The sequence below is a fragment of the Crinia signifera genome, chromosome 1 (assembly GCF_055691185.1).
Source record: "Crinia signifera chromosome 1, ASM5569118v1, whole genome shotgun sequence".
Taxonomy (NCBI): Eukaryota; Metazoa; Chordata; class Amphibia; order Anura; family Myobatrachidae; genus Crinia; species Crinia signifera.
Genome location: NC_139217.1, coordinates 343,088,225 through 343,108,776, shown reverse-complemented (window position 1 = coordinate 343,108,776; position 20,552 = coordinate 343,088,225). Strand labels below are relative to the sequence as shown.

General features: G+C 40.0%; 1 protein-coding gene across 3 annotated transcripts in view; it reads right to left on the bottom strand.

Moving 5' to 3' along the window:
* The window catches only part of SEZ6L (seizure related 6 homolog like), a 351,778-nt gene extending 331,572 nt beyond the window's left edge, over nucleotides 1-20,206 (bottom strand). For 2 of the 3 annotated variants that reach the window (XM_083146527.1, XM_083146544.1), the window contains exons 1-2: nucleotides 20,051-20,206; nucleotides 19,470-19,655 (exon numbers count right to left, since the gene is read on the bottom strand). In XM_083146527.1, coding sequence (XP_083002653.1) covers nucleotides 19,470-19,563 — 94 coding nt within the window. In that variant the 5' untranslated portion in view covers nucleotides 19,564-19,655; nucleotides 20,051-20,206. Of the gene's footprint in view, nucleotides 1-19,469; nucleotides 20,000-20,050 lie in introns of those variants that run through there. The other variant, XM_083146535.1, reaches the window with a different exon arrangement.
* Between the last annotated feature and the right edge of the window lie 346 nt (nucleotides 20,207-20,552).

The following is a 20,552-nucleotide window of genomic DNA, read 5'->3' as shown; positions in this document are numbered from 1 at the left end:
TCTCCAGTGAAAACCTATCTTTGTATTCTAGTCATTCAAGACCTTTTACTAGCTTAGTCGCCCTTCTCTGTACCTGTTCCAATTAATTTATGTCCTTTTTAAGGTGCGGTGCCCAGAACTGAACACAATATTCCAAGTGTGGTCTCACCAATGCCTTGTAAAGAGGCACTATCACATTGGCATCCCTTGAATCCATTCCCCTTTTAATGTATCCAGTGTCCGGTTTGCTTTTGCTGCTGCACTTGAGCAGTGTGCACTATTACCCCATTGCAACATTTTCAAAACATTATAAATATAGTGTTTCCAGTTCGAATATAACAGGGTTAATAACCCAATGTTACTGTTACATTACTATATGAGTAGAGATAAGTACTGTCTGTCCATTTAGAATCCTTTCATTCTTTATACACAGTACACAGTTTATATGAAGAAGGGGCTACAGGTGATATTGTAATCCACTATACATTGTATTCAGTAATGGGAGCTGTCCATGACACTGGTCCTGAAAATATGTATTGAAAAAGTTCTGTACATTATTTTATTGAATAGACGGTGGCTATTGAAGCAATATAATACAGCTGACATAGGTAAAATAAAATAAATGACATTATGTGTACAGTGCATTGTACTGTAGAAGTTACATTTTGCTGCATTAGATAATGTCTTTGTAACTATTATCTGGCAACATAAACGCTCAAGGTTAGATCTAAAAATTTGTGTACAGTGCCACCGATGTCCTTTAAATCATTTTTGTGTTAATTTTATTCATTTCTTTGCTCTATTCATTGAGGGAGTTTAGCAATACAGGAGTATATATATAGGTGCATTGGCACCCTTGGGTGCCACAGGGTTCTTGCAGGGGTGTCTCGGATTTGTGGTCCGTTAAACTCACGAAAGAGAATATACAAACTCTGCACAGTTAGAGCCAGGGTGGGAAACGAACCCATGACCACAGTGCTGCGAGGCAGTAATGCTAACCATTGCACCATTACACCATCCGTACTGCCCATGATAGGTAAAACCAGTGCTAGTGTCTGACAATCATAAAACACATGGCCATATAGGAGCACAACTGTACACCACCATGTAACTGAATGACAGGTACAATTTACTTAATTTAATATATTTTCAAAATATATCAATAGTAAACTTTTATCTTAGGGGTGCCATGGAAAAAATGCTTTACTTTAGGGTGCCATGGTTCAACAAAGTTTGGGGGCCACTGGGTAATACACAAGAATTGTATCAAACATTCTAAAGAATGGAGAAGTGGTAAAGTAGAGAAGATGCTCATACAGTTGCAACCACTCAATACCTGCACATATACAGTATCCAGAAACCCTGAGTACCAATGCTATATCACTAATAACTAGAAATGTTATATCTAAAATAAATAATTGAACAGAAAAGAACACAGCAAGGCATCAAGTACGAAAGGAATGAATTAACCAAGGGGCAACGTGGATTGGATGTACAAATATGAGAATTGTAGTCTGTTTTAAATACATTTATGAATCAAGATAATTCCGATATCAATGTGTGTAAAGGCGCTGGAATTCTGTTTGTCCACCAATTCTGTCTCCAGACTCTCCAGGTATGTCAAAGTCACCGAGAGATTTCTCATAAAATAAGAGAGAAGGAACACGGAAATAACTGGGGGTTTCTATATAATAACTGGATAGAGGTTGCCCAAATAGTAATATGTGTACCCTCACTCACACATTGGGGAGGGTAACCATTCATATACAGATATATATTATTACTGGTGTAATAAGTCACCTAAATTAGATCCACAGAATAAGTTTTTTACACAGGCACTCCCCTCTCCGTCCCTGATGTGTAGTGACACAAAACAAAAAGCCCTTCAAACTGAAAAAATACCACAATCTCATAAATAAAAACATAATGTGCCAACAAAACGTGCATAAAATCACGGAATTAGGGGCGAAGGTCACCTGTGCTTAAACAGTGACCCCAGTACCAAGAGGGAAGGGCACTAACTTGGGTCGACTAATCTTTTGGTAGTCTTATGCATACATCATTTCCAAGAACATATGTTTTGGGGCATCGTGTTGATACTATACTAGTCTTGAAATGAACAGTGTCTTAAATAAAATGTATTTATGCAAGAACGACCAAGCACTTTTCTTAGCTTGCCTGAAATAAAATTGGAATATTTCATACAGAAGCACATTTGCAACCTATTGTATGTTGTAAAAATGCACAAAATCTACCAGTACCACTCAACCTATAGTTATTAAACAGTTAAAGTATGCCATTCAGTATGAGTTTATATTACCTCACTTAGTAAAAACATTGTATATGAGAACTATCATCTAATAATCTATTACTTTTTAAATCTCTTTTGTGCAAGTATCTCATTTACAATCAATTTTATGTCAACAAGATCAATGAGTACTTCTCTCAACAAACATAAAGTAATTAAAGAGCAATATGTTACTAATTCCGAACTGAGCCTTGATCACAGAAGGTAACGCCGACATAAAATCTGTGTTTTGTTCCTGTAATTCTAATTAATAATATATATACTATACCATTTGCATCATAATGTTTTTATTTGGGGGCGGGGTCAATATACAATCTCATTTTGGCCCCGTTAAATGTCGCCACCTCGGGTTTTATGAAACAGTCAAAATGACATGAAGTACAGTACTTTGAAAAAAGCAAGATCCACACTAAATACTGTACATTGAAAAAGCCAAGATCACACTAAGGGCCTAATTCATGCTTGTACGCATATGCCTAAACTGCTGCAATTTTTAAGGCTACCAAACTGCTAATCAGCCACCCAGTAAAGGATTTATACATCCACTTGAGCCATCTCAAAGTCCTCAGAAACTGCATACACATACTGTACTCTTCTGCCATTACTCTCCATTACCTCCCATAAACTGTCCCTTCCTGTCAAATATGTTTAAATGATCACCATGAATATCTTTGCAATAGTGCAGTCACATCACCAGCGTTAGGCTGGTGTATGCAGGGCCGGTGCTAGGCTTCTTAGCACCCTAGGCAGAACTTCCACCTACTCCCACCACATCCACCCACCCCACAAAATAAATAAAAACATGTAGTCCACCCAGCCCGCCCAGGAAGGTGGGCAAGTCCCCTGCTTTCCCTGGAGGCCCTCTGCACCCTCCCCTTTGCCACCCACAACAGAGTGCAAGGAAGAGGAGGCAGCAATGTAGGGAAGTATGTCTCAAGGGAAAGTATGGAGGTGAGGTCTTAGAAGTTCCACAGTCGCCACCTGCATTAAGTACAAAAAGGATCCTCATAGACATAGGAGAGACTTGTCTACTCTCGCCTCACAAACTTTCTTAACTCTAACACCCTATTAGACCCACTTCAGTCAGGTTTTCGCTCTCAACACTCCACTGAGACAGCACTGACTAAAGTGGTGAATGATCTAGTAACGGCTAAGTCTAAAGGCCATTACTCACTACTTATTCTTCTTGATCTTTCTGCTGCATTTGACACCGTCGATCACTCTCTTCTCTTACAAACACTACACTCCCTAGGTCTTAATGATACAGCCCTTTCCTGGTTCACATCTTACCTATCTGATCGCTCTTTCAGTGTTCGCTTCTCTAACTCTACTTCCTCTTCATTACCTCTGTCAGTCGGAGTTCCGCAAGGTTCAGTCTTAGGTCCTCTGCTTTTCTCAATCTATACCTCCTCTCTTGGCAAACTAATCAGCTCTTTCGGATTTCAGTATCACTTGTATGCTGATGATACTCAAATCTATCTATCAACCCCAGAGTTGTCACCAGTGGTTTTGGGTCGAGTCTCTGATTGTCTCTCTGCCATCTCATCTTGGATGTCTTGTCGCCAACTCAAACTCAATATTTCAAAAACAGAATTACTTATATTCCCGCCAACTAAGAACAGTTACCATCCTGACATCTCCATCGCTGTTGACAACTCGATAATCTACCCTACCCCACAAGCTCGTTGCTTAGGGGTCATTCTCGACTCTGAACTGTCCTTTCTTCCCCACATTCAATCTGTCTCCAAATCATGTTACATCATCTAAAAAACATATCCAAAATACGACCCTATCTCACACAAGACACTACCAAATCTCTTATCCATGCACTCATTATATCCCGCATTGATTATTGCAATAGTCTCCTAACTGGTCTTCCCAAGAACAGACTCTCACCACTGCAATCAATTTAAATGCTGCTGCTAGGCTGATCTTCCTTGCAAGACGCTCATCGTCTGCTGATCCGCTCTGCCAGTCCCTCCATTGGTTGCCTGTATATTACCGTATTCAATATAAAACACTTCTACTCGCATATAAAGCTATTAACCATACTGCACCAGCATATATCTCTGCACTTATCACAAAATATCTCCCATCTCGACCACTACGCTCTACACAAGATCTGCATCTCTCTTCTGCACGGATCACTAGCTCCCATTCACTATTACAGGACTTTTATCGGGCTGCTCCCATCCTATGGAATGCCCTTCCACGCACATTAAGACTCTCCACCAGTCTCCAAACTTTCAAGTGTTCCCTGAAAACTCACCTCTTCAGGCAAGCCTATCATATTTAAGTTCTACATGCATAACCCTCCGAGGCACTTATGTATTATATAGCTTCCCTTCTGGACTTGTAACTGCTATGCTATTACTGGTGCCTGTACTTATGTTTCCCCCCTATATCCCTATAGATTGTAAGCTTGCAGCAGGGCCCTCCTACCTCCAAGTCTGTCTGTTGTTACCCAGTTTGTCTTATCACTGTCTACTATTGTAAAGCGCAACGGAATCTGATGCGCTATATAAGAAACTGTAAATAAATAAATAAATAAAATAGACATCCTTAAATTTTTGCTTTGCAGACTTGGTGGCGCCCCCCAGATCCCGGCGCCCTAGGCAGATGCCTAAATCTGCCTAATGGTAGAGCCGGCCCTGGGTGTATGCTGACACATGCACAATATAACTATGTGGATTGTAAACTACAGCTATGGCTCTAAGTCAGATGCAAGGTCAAGTCTAATTCAGACGTCCATCCACTGACTGCTGCAGCCACCATCTAAAGCTCTGATCACCATGTAATATGGAGTTGGAGCCAGCCAGTAAAAGGCTGCCGCTGCATGGAGGATGTGATGTTTGCTCTTTCACCTGACCACACACCGCTGCAGGAATCTATGACAGTGATGTATATATGATATCTAAAAAAGTAGATTTTAATCTGTTCATTTTAAAAAGGGGTATGTTGTTAACTCATCTCTCAACTGGCCTTACTACACCAATGAAAGGGTCATTCTTGAAAAAGAGGCAGCGAGTGGGTGGAGGTGGTGGAGCTTTGTATGGAAGTGGTGCCACAGTCCCTGTTTTGGTCATTTTGGGGGTGAATGCAGTGCTCCCCGAGCAGCTGAATAACCCCTGTCTCCCCTCCCTTCCCTGATGCCAATGTAGAGCAATGCAGAGGTGATCACTGGCTCCTCCATCCAGCCCCCGTCCACTGTGGTACAATGTAGTATTGCAGTGGTTCTCAAAGTCGGTCCTCTGGATCCACCACAGGTTACATTTTCCAGGTCACCTGACAGGTGCACTCATTACTGACTGACAATTTTAAAAGATCCACAGGTGGAACTAAATATTTCACTTGATTCTGTGAGGAGACCTGCAAAACATGCACTGTGTGCGACCCTGATGACCGACTTTGAGAACCTGTGTAGCATTGTATCACCTGTATGCTAGAGAGAAGAAAAGTGAGACAGTGGAGACACTATTGGGGTGTGTTCTGTATGCAAATCCTTTTTATAAGATCTGTATAGTATACTAAGTACTGTAAATTAATTATTCCTATACATTTCCACTTTCAGTGATTATATAGCATATATTTCCCATTCATTTTAGAAACTGAACAAAAACTATTTTAAAATAAAGAGGTACTTGGAATTAAAAGAACGGTCATTGTAGTATAAATGAAGAAGACTATTGTTGAATATATTGTTTACAAAATAGACTATAGTCTATCTCCTAAAAGATCATAAAATTGTGTCCTGCCTGGTTTTATTTTTTGCACGAGAAATATGGATGAATAATGGTGCGCACCAAGGTGCATAACTTTTTGTTATTACAAGCATAGATGTTTTGTGATGGAATTACTTGACCTTGTTGTCTGCAGCACTGGTAATTTGATTTTCTTTTCTGATAGATTAGATCTGCAATGGATGTATATACTGTGAAACACATCTTTCAATTTACTGTGCATACAAACAAGGGTTTGTCAGAACCAGGAAATATTTTCATTTGAATCAGCTTGACCAGTGTTTGTCACAATATGCTACTAGCTGGGAGCACATATAAAAACATCTGGTATATGTACTGGCAGGAGTGTGAGCACAACAATGGGGGGGGGGGGGGGGGGGTGAATGACTACAATGAAAAATCTTGGTGGGCTCAAGACTACAAAGAATGAGAAGTTGGGTGGGGGGGCCTAGACTGCACACCCTGAATGTAATGAGAGGTGCTACGTTGCTGGCCTGGGCTTAAGACTAGAAATATCAACTAATGTCTATCTCACTCCAAAGTAGTGCCACCATTGGCTATGTACCATTCTACATCCTCAGCAACCGCAGGGTGTCTCTACTGTCTAATAATGTGGCTGATATACACTAGATGGCGTGATTGTTTGCACACCACTTTGGATTAGAGCCGCAGCTGGTGGGTGGGAGTCTCAGCAGACCGCCCATTGGCTGTGGCATTATTATATATCTGCAGGCACTATCCCATTAGCACCTGCCTAAGTATATTCAAAGTGACTCTCTTTCCATATTCCTCTAGCTCTTAATTCCATAGCTGATATGTAACATTGTACAACTCAGCTAACAACATGGAAATGGTTTTAGGTGCTTTTATACATTGAAAAGTAATGAGTAAATATAGCAATGCAAGCTATGGATTATTGTAGAAATACTCCATGCAGACTCCTTATTCAATGCATTATATTATATATATATATATATATATTTATAATATTTATTTCTTAACAGTTTCTTATATAGCGCATACATATTCTGCAGCGCTTTACACAGAATATTTGAACAATCACATCAGTCCCTGCGCCAGTGGAGCTTACAATCTATATTCCCTACCACATGTACACGCACACAGACATTCTAGGGTTAATTTGTTGGGAGCCAATTAGTCTACCAGTATATGTTTGGATTGTGGGAGGAAACCAGAGTACCCGGAGGAAACCCACACAAGTACGGGGAGAATATACAAACTCACAGGTAGGGGCTATGGTGGGAATCAAACCCATGACCTCAGTGCTGTGAGGCAGTAAGGCTAACCATTACACCATCCGTATATATTTTTGTGTGATGCATTTTGGATGACATGTAAGACTGCTTCACTATAGGTTTTATATATTTTGAATGATGGTTCTCCTGCACTATTGATTTACCTGATACAAGTGTACAGAGCCGGCCCTAGCCTAAATTACGCCCTAGGCAAGATTTTGACTGTTGCCCCCGAGCACTGCCACTAGTTCCGTCTCCCCTTTCCCAGCACCATCAACCCTCATCATAGCAGTCATCATTTTGGTGTCCCTACCCGCAATATTTTAAATAGAACCAGCACACCCATTCGGTGCCTTTTTTGCTGAAAATTCGTCTTATTTGCATTGTTATGACCAGCACACACAAGGAGCTTCTGCTGATTAAAATGATATGCAGCATGCCTATATTCTGTGTGTGACTGTGGCTGTACCTGCATACGGAATGCTATGTTACAGTGATTTCCATGAATACACTATTTCATATGCAGATACAGCCTCACTCACACACAGAATATAGGCATGCTGCATATCATTTTAATCAGCAGAAGCTGCTGATGCCCCTAGGCATTCCAAATGCCCTAGGCAATTGCCTAGTTGGCCTATGCCTAAGGCCGGCCCTGCAAGTGTAACCTCCCACCTAATTAGATATTGGGTATATATACAGTATGGCTACAATACAATCACTGTTATACTTGCTCCTGATGAAGCCTTGATATTTGAATCATATATTTTGTTTTTATTATTTATTATTTTTTATCTTTATGAAAGTATATGTATATACATGATTATTTGTTAATAAAACAATTAAAATAAGAGAACCATTTCTTTTTCAGCCAGTGATGATAGTTTTTACCTTTCTTTCTGATTTATAGAGGATTGACTACCCTTTTACTAAGCACTGTTATTTGCGCACCTCACTTCTTGTATCTTTACTCTGAGGTTGAAAACCTAATGAGTAAAATAAACTTTCCCTTAAAGCAGATTAATCTTATATAATTCAGATATGACATGTTGTACAAATACAATGTATAATATTATTTAGAATTAGTGCCAAATAAAACTTACATTTCCTTAAAAACACATTAAAAGCCAAATGCAGAGTAACCTAGCGATTTCCACAGCTGCTCTGTGCTGTGAGCTATTACAGGTGCTAAGCAAATATCTTAATCATCAATAAACTAACAAAAAAAATGTTTCTGTAACTGGGAGCACTCTATAGAATCAAATGTTGACTCACTCAGAGTTACTAAGAATTATGCAGTAAAACAAATGCTGTTTTTGACCTTGCTATATGATAAGCTATTTCATTTATTGCAAATATACACTACTGTTGACTTAGGTTGACACCTGAAATACTGTAGATCAACATGGCTAAGGTCACAGGGTCAGAAGATAAATTTTAGCCATGTCGACCTATTTCAGTTGTCGACCTAAGACCTGTCAACTTTCAGTGGTCAACCTAATGTATGTTGACTTTTATAGGATGGACTCAATGACCCATGTCTCTCATTTCTTATGTAACATGCATGCTGGTGATGTCAGCTTATCTGCTGGCAGCTGCAGACTCAACACTTCCATTCTACATAAAACATTGAATTTGATGGCATATAAGAACCATTTGGCCAAACTGGTCTGCCCCTAAACACATGTACATGCACACACTAGGGTTAATTTTTTTTAATTTGTCAGGAGCCAATTAACTCACCGGTATATTTTTGGAATGTGGGAGGAAACCGGAGTACCCGGAGGAAACCCACGCAAGCTCGGGGAGAATATACAAACTTCGCACAGTTAGGGCCATGGTGGGAAACAAACCCATGACCTCAGCGCTGTGAGGCAGTAATACTAACCATTACACAATGCTTGGTGCCCTTACTCCATATATCTTATAGATGCAAAGTACAAGTGTTTGTACAGTACTCTTACTCCTTCCAGTATTTGCTGACACCAATCAGATGTTTTCTACTAATAGATAAATACTAATCTCCAACTATGAATAATAATAATAATAATAATAATAATAATAACAACCTATTTTCAATGTAAGGCCTGTTTACATGTTGTACTGCCTAGATAGATGAATATGACCTACATTTGTGATTATATGCCACTTATGCTCTCTCCTCTGAAAACATTATTGGTTGGTAAGAACAAAGTAGATACAAATATAATATGTACTAAAAAATAGATGAAATAAACATTTTTTTTTTGCTAACTGTTAAACAGTAATACCTAAGGCAACTGCTTATAAGAAAATTAGTTATTGGCAGATTTTACCTATGTGTGCATGGCTGCAGCCCCTCCAGTAAAATCCACCACCTCAGTGAGACAGTTGTAGTCCATGACTGCACTGGATTTACTGTGACTAGTTGTGACTTCCTATTGGAAGTGCTACCTGCCAGTCATCCGCAAGGGCAGGCACTCCCATTGTGAGGTGTGTCCTGTCACTAGAAATGCTGATTAGCAGAGAGCTGGCTTCCTGTAAGAAGCCACTCCTTTTCTTATCATCAACACTACTCACCAGCTATGGCCTGCAAACAGTGCAGTACATAGAAGCTGGTGTCTTGCACATGAGCAGTTTCCACCATCAGTAATGCAGATTTACCAGTCCCGGCACCTGCCAAATACATTTCGCAGGTGCCACTACCACGGCTGTTCCCGTCAAATAAAAAAGGGTAGAACGTCACTGATTACATTTTATGCAAAGAACTGAATGTTAATATTCGCCTGGGTGGGAAGATATACACATCTATGCAACTTCACCTCGCCCATCAGTATGCTTGATTTAATACTGTTGACGTCATCATTATCAGCAAGCATTAGCTCTGTCCTTAACATGGCTTTACTACTTAGCTGACACAAGAACACCTCATTGTCACTCAGTAGCACTCATTTAGCCACAGAGGAAAATGTGGACCTTATTGCTACTCTGCATCAGCTCCCTAATGCAGTGGTTCCCAAACGGTATGCCTAGGCACCCTGGGGTGCCTCAGGACACTTGCAGGGGTGCCTTGGGTTGGTGGACGAGGATCAATTCACATTATTTATGGTCAATGTACCAGGCAAAACCAGTGCTTGGGCTGCCAATCATAATATATGTGGACAAACAGAAGCAAATCCGGTCCCTCACCAGATAACTGTGACGTATAAACACAATGCACTTAATTTAATATTTTTTTTCTGAATTTCTCAATAAGAAACATTTGGCCTAGGGGTGCCTTGAAAATATTTTGATGCTCTAGGGTGCTGTGATTCAAAAAAGTTGGGGAACCACTGCCCTAATGTATTGCTAGCAATCCTAAATGTAGTTCATTCATGATTCCTACAGTAGTCGAGCACCAGGGCCCAATAGTATGAAATGGTCAATCCACACATTCTGTAGCTTTCCTTTTACCTCCAACCCCACATCTTGGACTAATCATAAAATATCTGTTATTTTGTCATATTACCATAGTAGTGTAATTACTCTATAAATAGGCTCAGGAAATGCATGATGTATTAAATATAAATGAGCACATGCATAAAGTTGTGCATGATGCAATTATAAACAGGAGCATAATATCTCTAAATTCAGATCAGTCAATTACAGAAACACTTTAATTTACATCTGAGAAAAGGACATGCTTTGATGATTTATGATTGTACCTTTACATCTGTCTACATAACATTTATTACTAATTTAATTGAAATGTTTGTATGCTGTAGATAATAACTACGGTATATCAATATGCCCTCAAGCAACAATAAATGGAATTTCAATTTGTTAAATTAGAATTGGAAACACATTTGATTGTGATAATTGTGCACAGTTTTCCCCTACTTTTCTGTTGAGTGAATGCATCATCGATGCCATTTATATCATATGACTATTTCTGAAAGTATCCTGTGATTGTGATGGAATGAACAACTACATGTGATCAGGGGCGCTGGAACGTTTTTAGGTTGGGGGGGCAAGATATAATCTCATTTTGGCGCCCCCTAAATTGCTATATGTTACCCCCGGGCACTATACACACTGGCAGCGGCATATACACGTGGGCATTATACACAGGGCAGCGGCATATATGCATGGGCATTATACACAGGGCAGCGGTATTTACGCATGGGCATTATACACAGGGCAGCGGCATATACACGTGGGCATTATACACCGGGCAGCGGCATATACATGTGGCCAGAGACTAGATCTCTGTGGGCCCCATAGCAAAAATTTTATTAGGGCCCCCCCATTCGGTTGTCACTATGATGATCTTAGGGGACAGAAGAGTCGGAGACAAATAGGGCATTGGGTAGAGGAAATACAGGGGTAAGGGAGTGAGAGGGTTTCCTGGAAAAAGAGAGAATGAGAAACATGATGTGATAGAGAAGCATCCCCAGATGTAAGAAGCATCTCATATACAATACATGGAAGCTATGTTCATCCAAAACAAAATGGATAGGATTTCCATGACTTTTGTTAAAGCACTCAAACTTCAGCTTTGTGTAGATAACTGCAAATATTAAGAATCCCCCAAATATACCATGAAACGTCTGCTGCAGTCCCTCCATATCCGACAGCAGCCGTAGCCCCCAATGCTGCAAAAGATGTCAGATGTATTTCACATTCCAGAGATTGGCCCCGATAGGATAATGCCATCTCCAGATGACTTACTCTAAAGGGCAATGACTACTAGTTTGAATACTTTTACAGAGCAGGAGCTGGATGGGTTCACATGAGAAATGTGTGACGGTTACAAGAACCAGGACCCTGGCAAGAGATTTTTTGCGTGAAAATATTCATTTTTCAATCTGCTAATTTACACGTAAATGCAGGTTTAAAATATTAATTATGATAAATATGGCGCTAAATTTGATGAAGAATGTCCGAACCATTATACTGCTTTGACGTAGCTTATCTACGTAACAACAAATGATTTATCTTTGTTCAGTAGCAAATACATGGAAACAAATAAAACAGCATTTTAGTAACAACTGCCTTGCATTTACCTCATAAATGTACACCAGCTGCCTATGTAGAAAGACATAGTCAGCAGTTCATTAAGCTTATTGAACTTTATAAACGTTTTACAATGCCGTCATACAGTACAGTGTGTTAGTTGTATGGAATAGTCTCTTTCTGGGACTGTTGTGTCAAACAACTCTCCCATGAGCTTAAGAGATGTTAAGAGAGTCCCTTAAATCATTACAGCAATTCCCACACTTCTCTGTGATTTAGACACATTTGCTACAACTGTCATATTTTTTACCATGTGCTCTTCATAACTAATAATTTATCCATGTGTTAAACACGTCTCATTATGAAGCAGCTGTTGAGAGACATTCTGTTTGAAAATGAGGCAAAATTGAATACAATGCATTCGGCAAGGCTGGGAGGAAGTGTGCATGCTTAGATATTTAAATGAGGTCACCTGAGCATACTGTGCGAATGCAGCGCTTCACCCCCTGCATATGGTCAGCTTTCATAAGATTATTTTAATATTCTAATGTTAGAAACTGAACAGATGTAAGTACTGTTCACATGCCAATGACACTGGGAGTTTTTATGCACCATGTATTTCAATACACCCACGCATTACACCAGGCATATAATTTACGAAACACAATTATAATGATGATGATGATAATGGTGTATATTAATTACAGTCATGTTCCAGCTAAGCAAGCGGACCAGTGCACATTTCTCTGGCCACAACATTAAGTTTATTAAGAATATTTTATGGAATATGCAAAGTACACATTTATGGGCTGATTCTGAGTTACATGTAATGCTCATTTAACTGTCCATGTGTCTAGTTGCTAAGACAGTGCATGGTGTAAGCATCCCACAATGTCTGCGCACAGAGCCGCAGGACTAATTAATCCACACTAACTGTTGGACGATCCAGGAGGGTGAATGGGAGGCAGCTAGACAGACACAAGGAGACACTCTCTGATAACTATAGGAGTACCAGGTTTGTGTGAAGGAATGGTTGCAAATTCAGATACCTAACAGGATTGGATTAAGGGTCCGGAGGGCCTGGGGTACACTTCCTCCTGTTCTGGATGTGGGTACTTCGACCCCCCTTAAGCTGGCACCAGGGCAGGTACTCCTGACTTTAAGGGTCATTTTGGTTGATGTTTGCACATGGGAGTGATGTTTTTAATCTGCACATGGGCATAATAATGATTTGCATGTGCAAGGTCCCTGGGCAAATGGTCTCGGCGAGTTGCATAGTCACCGATCCGTTCGCATGGACCAATGCAAGTGGGGGGCAAAGGGCAGCGGAATCCAGTGTCCCCCATGGAAAGGGCCAGCATTTCATGGGTGTCCCCATGAAAATGCTAGGTGTTCCCATGGATTGTGAGCAGGAAGAGGTGTGCCGGGGGCAGGCGGCTGACGTCACGTCAGTCACCCACCCTGTCTTCGGCTGGAAGCCCACAAAAATAGGTCAGTCTCCACTGATATATATTTGCGTGGCCTGAAGAAATCATTTGATGGTCGGTGACCATCGAATGATTTCTGCACCAGCGGGACATGCGAGGGGATATGGCCAGAATTAGGACCTTTATACATAGCGGATTTCTGTACTTTTTACTTGAACGTATATATGTATATGCGCCTCCCAGTCGCTCCCTCCCCTTGTCACCCCTGCACCTCTCACTCCCTCCACCACTTTCATCCCCTATCACCCCTGCACCTCTCCATCCCCATCGCACCTCTCCGTCCCCCTGTTCCCCCCCTGCACCTCTCCATCCCCATTGTACCTCTCCATCCCCTGTCTCCCCTGCATTTCTCTGTCACCATTGCACCTCTCCATCCTCCCATTCCTCCTGCACCTCTCTGTCTCTCTGTCCCTCCTGCACCTCTCCATACTCCCTGCACTTCTACTTTCCTCTGTCCCCTGCACCTCTCCTTCTGCATTGCACCTCTCCATCCTCTCCAGCCGGGGGCCCTTGCAGCGAGGAGGCCTAGGGGTTCTGACCCCCAGAGCCCACCCCTTAATCCAGCTCTGTACCTAACTGACTACATTGGTGGTCATACTTTGAAGTTACTTACTGCAAGTGCTCAAAGTGGGCAACAGAGTTCTTACACATTCAGGGGCAGATTTATTAAGCTTGGTGAAGCGATAAAGTGGCTGGTACTGTCACCAGCCAAGTGGCTCCTTGTCAATTTACAGGCTGGGTTAGAACATTGACATATATAAGATGATTGACCGGTGCTAGCTACCAGACACTTTATAACTTCACCAAGCTTAATAAGTCTGCCCTCTCAGAAACATGCCAGGGGAATGGCTTTTAATAGTATTAGCATAAAACCACAGAAGCAACTGCAGCAAAAGACCATAAAGCGATCACAGCAGCGTGCAACTCTGTATCACTCAGAAAACTATGGCCTGTGCTCTCTGCACCACTGAAAATGCAAATGTGCATTAACAGGTATGAGGAGCAGTTTGAACACTTTACACCTTTACACTTTACACGCTTCAGGTTCGGTGGCTCGCTGCGCTCGCCACACTATATAAAATCAACTCCATGCCGACGTGGATAGTGGGGGTATGAAAAGGTCAGAGGACGCGTACCGCTGCGCTCGCCACGCTTCAGGTTGGTGTCAATAGTGGGGTGGCGTTAACAATGGGGGGGGCATACAATGAAAAATGGGGTCTGGGGGCCATTTAATATTGTACCCTATGTAAAACCGCGTTAATCGCATCGCATGCCATTATAATGGTATGTGATGGACGCGATCAACGCGATTTTAACATTGACAGGTAATTTAACATTGATCGCGTCGGTCGCATAGCATGCCATTATAATGGCATGCGATTGACGCGATCAACGCAATTTTCTCTTTGCCGGCAATGAAGGCTGGTAATTGACAGAAAATCGTGTCCATCGTGTTGATCGCATACCTTAAGTAGCTTAAATTACGGTATGAAATTAACCCCGACGGGTGCTGTGCTAGGAAACAAGTACCTAACTCCTTCTCCAAAGTCACCAAAGTCTCCTCTGTAGCAATACTTATATACAACCAGTCTACACAAGGCCTTTTATACATTACATTTATGATGATGAAGTGTTATTGTTTTAATTACTGCATGAGTCACACCTGTGGTGAAGCCTTTTTCAACAACAAGCTTGATGTTCCTCATTTACTCAGCATTTCCATTTTAAGTCCACTAATTGTACATTGGAGTCCACTAACTGGAGATTGCTAGATGACTGAAATTACAAGTATGTGCTATTATGATGAATCCAATATAGCAATAATTCTAAAATAAAAAAAGCTATTTTAAAACTTTTGCTGGTTCTTCCTCATCTTTGCTGCCACTGTTTATGATACAGAACTCACGTAGCCCACGCCACCCTCCTGTGTCCACGCCACCATCTATTACAGTACCTTTAGTAAAGTTGTGGCGAGCGAAGCAGAGCGGATTGAGACACCGAGCCCGAAGCATGGCGAGTGAAGCAAGCCCTCTGGGGCACACGTGAGGGGACAATAGTGCTGCCGAAAAGTCTTAAATAGCGATTAAGTAGCGGCTAACGTAACTGGCGTAGCAGTGACTGCAAAGATGAGGAAGTATCCTTTTGCTTTACTTGGGAGAATGGGGTTTATGCAGATGAACCATATTGCACTATATATATACTCCATTGGGTTCTAGCATTTTTCTTAAAGCATATTGGTTTGTTTTGCTTTAAAACTGAACAATAATTAAGGGGGTCTTCATACATGCTTGGGGAGTGATACAATTTTAAGAGCTAAAGTATCAACCAATAAGCTCCTTTCATTTGTTCAAAAACAGCCTGTAAATTGTAGGGTAGAAGACGACTTCATCTCTAACGTGTTTTATATCTCCAAGCATTGATAAAAATCTCCCTAAGGGACAGATGTATCAAGTTTCAAAAAGCGATAAACAGACAGCCAATCAGCTCCTAACTGCCATGTTACATGCTGGGTTTGAAAAATTACAGGTACTAGCTGATGGTTGGTTGTTTATCACTCTTCACTTTATCACTTTTTGACGCTTGATACATATGGCCCTAAATGTGTTATGCCTAAACAGCAAATTACCAATATAATATATCCAATTACTTTAAAACAATGAAAATCAATGTTAGATTTTCATGTCAAAAAGTTCACTACTCGCAGAATATTGTTATTTGTTACCAATGTCTATAATGTATTTCAAGAACACAGACTTAGGAAACAGTAAGGTTTTCATTTGGTTCCCTGAATTTTAAATAAAGAGTTTATTTCTACTTTTTTTTTCTATTGATTATTTCTTCTTTGACAACTTCATTGTTATGATTTGGTTTTTACACTCAGCTAAACACTATTAATCCAATGGCTAAAGAACCAGGAACCGTATCAGACAAACAAATAAACAAAAATCTAAAAGGACAACCCAAAGAAAATCGTTCATAGAAAAAAACGAACGGTCCAGACACTGCTGCCCTTCTATTGACAGGGATCAATGATGTCTTGATTGGAAAACTAAATGAACATTCAACCAGAAAACCCCAAGGTACAGTATATATATTCAGCACCTGACAAAAAATAGCACTACTACTCTTTCTGTAGTACTATCCGATCTGTCATTTAGAATTACATTGCCTTGCTGGGCACATGTTATTGGAAATGATGTCCCATCCTTATGGATAAGAGATATAATAGACATATATTAAATTTTTATAAACACTGTTGATAGTCTGCCTTTCTCTTGTCTGTACACTACAGACCCTTCTCAGCAGACCTCGCCATGACGTTGCTTGTTTGAAAAGCCTATTACCTTGACACAATCATATAAGTTCTTACATGTCACATGTTAATCCTATATTCAGTTATGTGGATAATATAATTCCCTATTGGAAGCCTATCATATTGATAAGGCCATTGGATTATTGCTAATTAACCCCGGAACACCCAAGGACAATACCAACGTATTGTGCATAAAAGCATTTGCTATGATATGTATCCTATGCCAAGATACATTTAATTTGCTGCATAAAGTTTATTAAAATTTGTAATGTATTTAACTGAAATTAAAATCTATGTATGTACAGCATTATCAGGGTGTACCAGCTATATACAGTAGTACTTGGTTATTTGCCTTCCATCAACTTGCTGCATGTGTCTAGGGTCAGTCTAAAAACATCATTCTAAAGAGGAGCAACATGTGAATAAACAGTAAATATAATAACAAAAAACAAAGCACATGAATTAATAACATGCATGCTAAATTATATTTAATTGCCCATAATGCAGTAAATTAGAGCAAAGTGAGATGTTAATTAGAGCTCTGTAATTACACCAAAATCTAGTAAGCCTATACGAAAAGAGGGCTTAACCCTTTGTGCCAAGTTCATTTGTCAAAATAGGTGTAAAACATCACCAAGCAAACATTGTTATTTATCATAATGACCTGTAATGTTTACCTTATAGTCGAAATATAATCTTTTATTGCGCAACATTTTTTATTTGAATTCATATAACAAATCTGAGTGACGCTGGCATTTTTAGCGGATATTTTGAACATATCTCACGGAGAGGTTGGCACTCAAAGGGTCAAGGATAAATATTTGCAAATCACTAACATAATCATTACTGTACTGATTATCAATCTAATCTGTATATGAAACTCATTAGAGATTTGAACCAGTTACAATTATGCCTTCTTGACCCAGTTGATTTTTCGAACCACTGATATACCAAGGCATGTAAAACTTTTTATGTTCCACTATATTATGCAGGTGGGCATATGACAAGATGCAATGTACTGTACTTTTAAATATACTGTCCTTACTTACTTTAACTGGACAGAGCTTATATCACAGAATACTACATGTTTTCTAGGATTTCTAGTATTACTGCAGCCAGAGTAATAATTAAACAAAGCAATCATTATCATTAAATGTTTCATGGTCCATCAGTGTGCCACAAATGTAAAACATTTTCAAATCCTAGTCCTTTATCACTAATTGGAAGCCTTGATTTACAGACAGTGACCATCAGTCATTAGCCTACCAAATCCACAATCATCGGTTTTCTCAAATCATAATGAGTATTCACAATTAGCATCCTCATTTTTTTTTTAAAACAACATTTACCATCTAATTTTTTATTAATATTTTGAAAATAAACGAGAAAACTCCCCATGGCATTATATCTGCACTGTATTTACAACACACAATGATACAGCATATGTCTTTTCCACTCCCGAATCTCTCATACGATGAGTATAGAAAGGGGCCATATCTTTTAATAAACATTTCATAACCTAATAACACACTGAAACCAGAAAGCAAGAGCAATAAAATACATATTACAATCTTAGCTGGGGGTAGATGGCAGATATGTTCCCATCGGACCATTGTAAAACATGATCAGAAATTCAGACATGGGGTTCAAATAATAATTGCAAATGTTAATAATAGTAAAAATGAGAAGCAAAGATCAAACACTGAAAATCTCAATAGATACAGAGCTGGCTTATACTGCAATATTAACTTTCACTCAAGCACTGACTGAATATCTGGCTGTAGAACAGCACCAGGTGCACTGGGATCAGATTTAGACATTTGCACAGCCCCTGTTATTTTAAATGAATTAAATGTCCCAGAGTGAGAAAAACACCCAAATGCCCATCTTGCTTTATATTCTGTATGCTGAGTACAACAGTAACCTTCTATGAGAGTAAGGATGCTCTAGCAAATGCCGATTACATAGATACAGTAACATACTGTAGATATGAACAGTTTGCAAACTCACATACTGTACTGTATATAAGCTACTGTAAGTAATAATGTATTAATGGTTCCTAATGACAGCAGTCCACAGAGTATGAAGCTACTTTTTCAGACCAATGCACTAAGAAGAACATGTGCTTTCCTCTCCCAAAATGCTGCTATTAAGACAATTCACACATGTCTTTACTTTCTGCACTGAAACAAACCTTATTGATTAAGCCTTGAAAAATATAGCTGCTCCCTGCTGCTTAATTCCTCTTAAAATAATTCAGTAACATTAGCAGGCTTTTTTCTTAACACTTAAAGCACTTAAATAGAAGCATTAACAATTAAAAGAGCAGGTGCCTATGGAAGAAGCAGTGATGAGGGAAGAGGATGTGAGCACTACTGCTGGATGTATAGAATTGTTAGAGCCTTTTCTTACCTTCAGCGTGGGATCCTAGAAGGAGGATGAGGAAGATGAGGACCACAGGGTGGATATTGATACCAAGAGACTCGCATATTCCACGGGTCAGCATGACAGAGCCTTAGACTCTGAAGAAACCAGGATAAGAAAGGGTAGTTGAGCAAGATTCCCAGCTCTCTGCTCCTCACATCCACTGAAAGATGTCTGGGGGTGAGATGCACAAGGACTCATTCATGTGAGCAACTCTCCTGGTGTGGCTATTGATTAAAGGGGGAAGAGGAAACAGAGGCACAGCAATGCACAGAGAAGGCTCTGTGCTTGTTTATGAAAAGAATGATACTCTAATGAAATGAAGAAGGTGGGGGAGAGACAAGGCAGGCTGATAAAGAAGAGAAAGAGACACTGGGAAAGAGAGAATGGAGACAGCGGGATGAGAAAGGAGAGTGAGTAGGAAATTAAAGCAAACAACATTGATCAGCAAAGAGGGAACATGCTAGACAGTGTGAATTAAAGCTCAGCGAGAGGGAAGATTAAAAAGGGAGAGAGAGAGATGTAGAGAGTAGGGCGAAAACAAAGAAACAAAAATCATCAGTACAAACCTAACGTGACAGACTGTGTTGTGTTCTGGGAGGCTGCTGCTGGGAAGCCTTCATATTATACCATCCAAGGCAATGCACTGAGAGAATGCAGGACAAAGTACTGTAAGGCACATGGATGGGAAGGCATGCACTACTAGAGGAAACTGCAGTGGGAACTGTGCAATAGGATAGTGGAGGGTAAAAATAGACACAGTGGTCCCCGCATCCAGCCATTAGGCAGAAATATTCAGCAGCAGCACAACAGGCTCCTTACTACAAATGGAACAGATTTGGATCATCGTGGATTTTCTGATTTAAAGTTGCAGCACTTTAGCAACAAATGCACATTAAAGATTTAGAAATAGCATGTCAAAGCATTCTGCAAATTAGTGCTGTCATTCATGTACAGTATTTAAATTATTGACAGCAAATCATTTATTGACTCATGCTGACAATTTGATTCTTTTATTCTGAAGACAACACAATGGTCCAGTAGTGTTTACATCTTTGTCTTTAGTTGGAT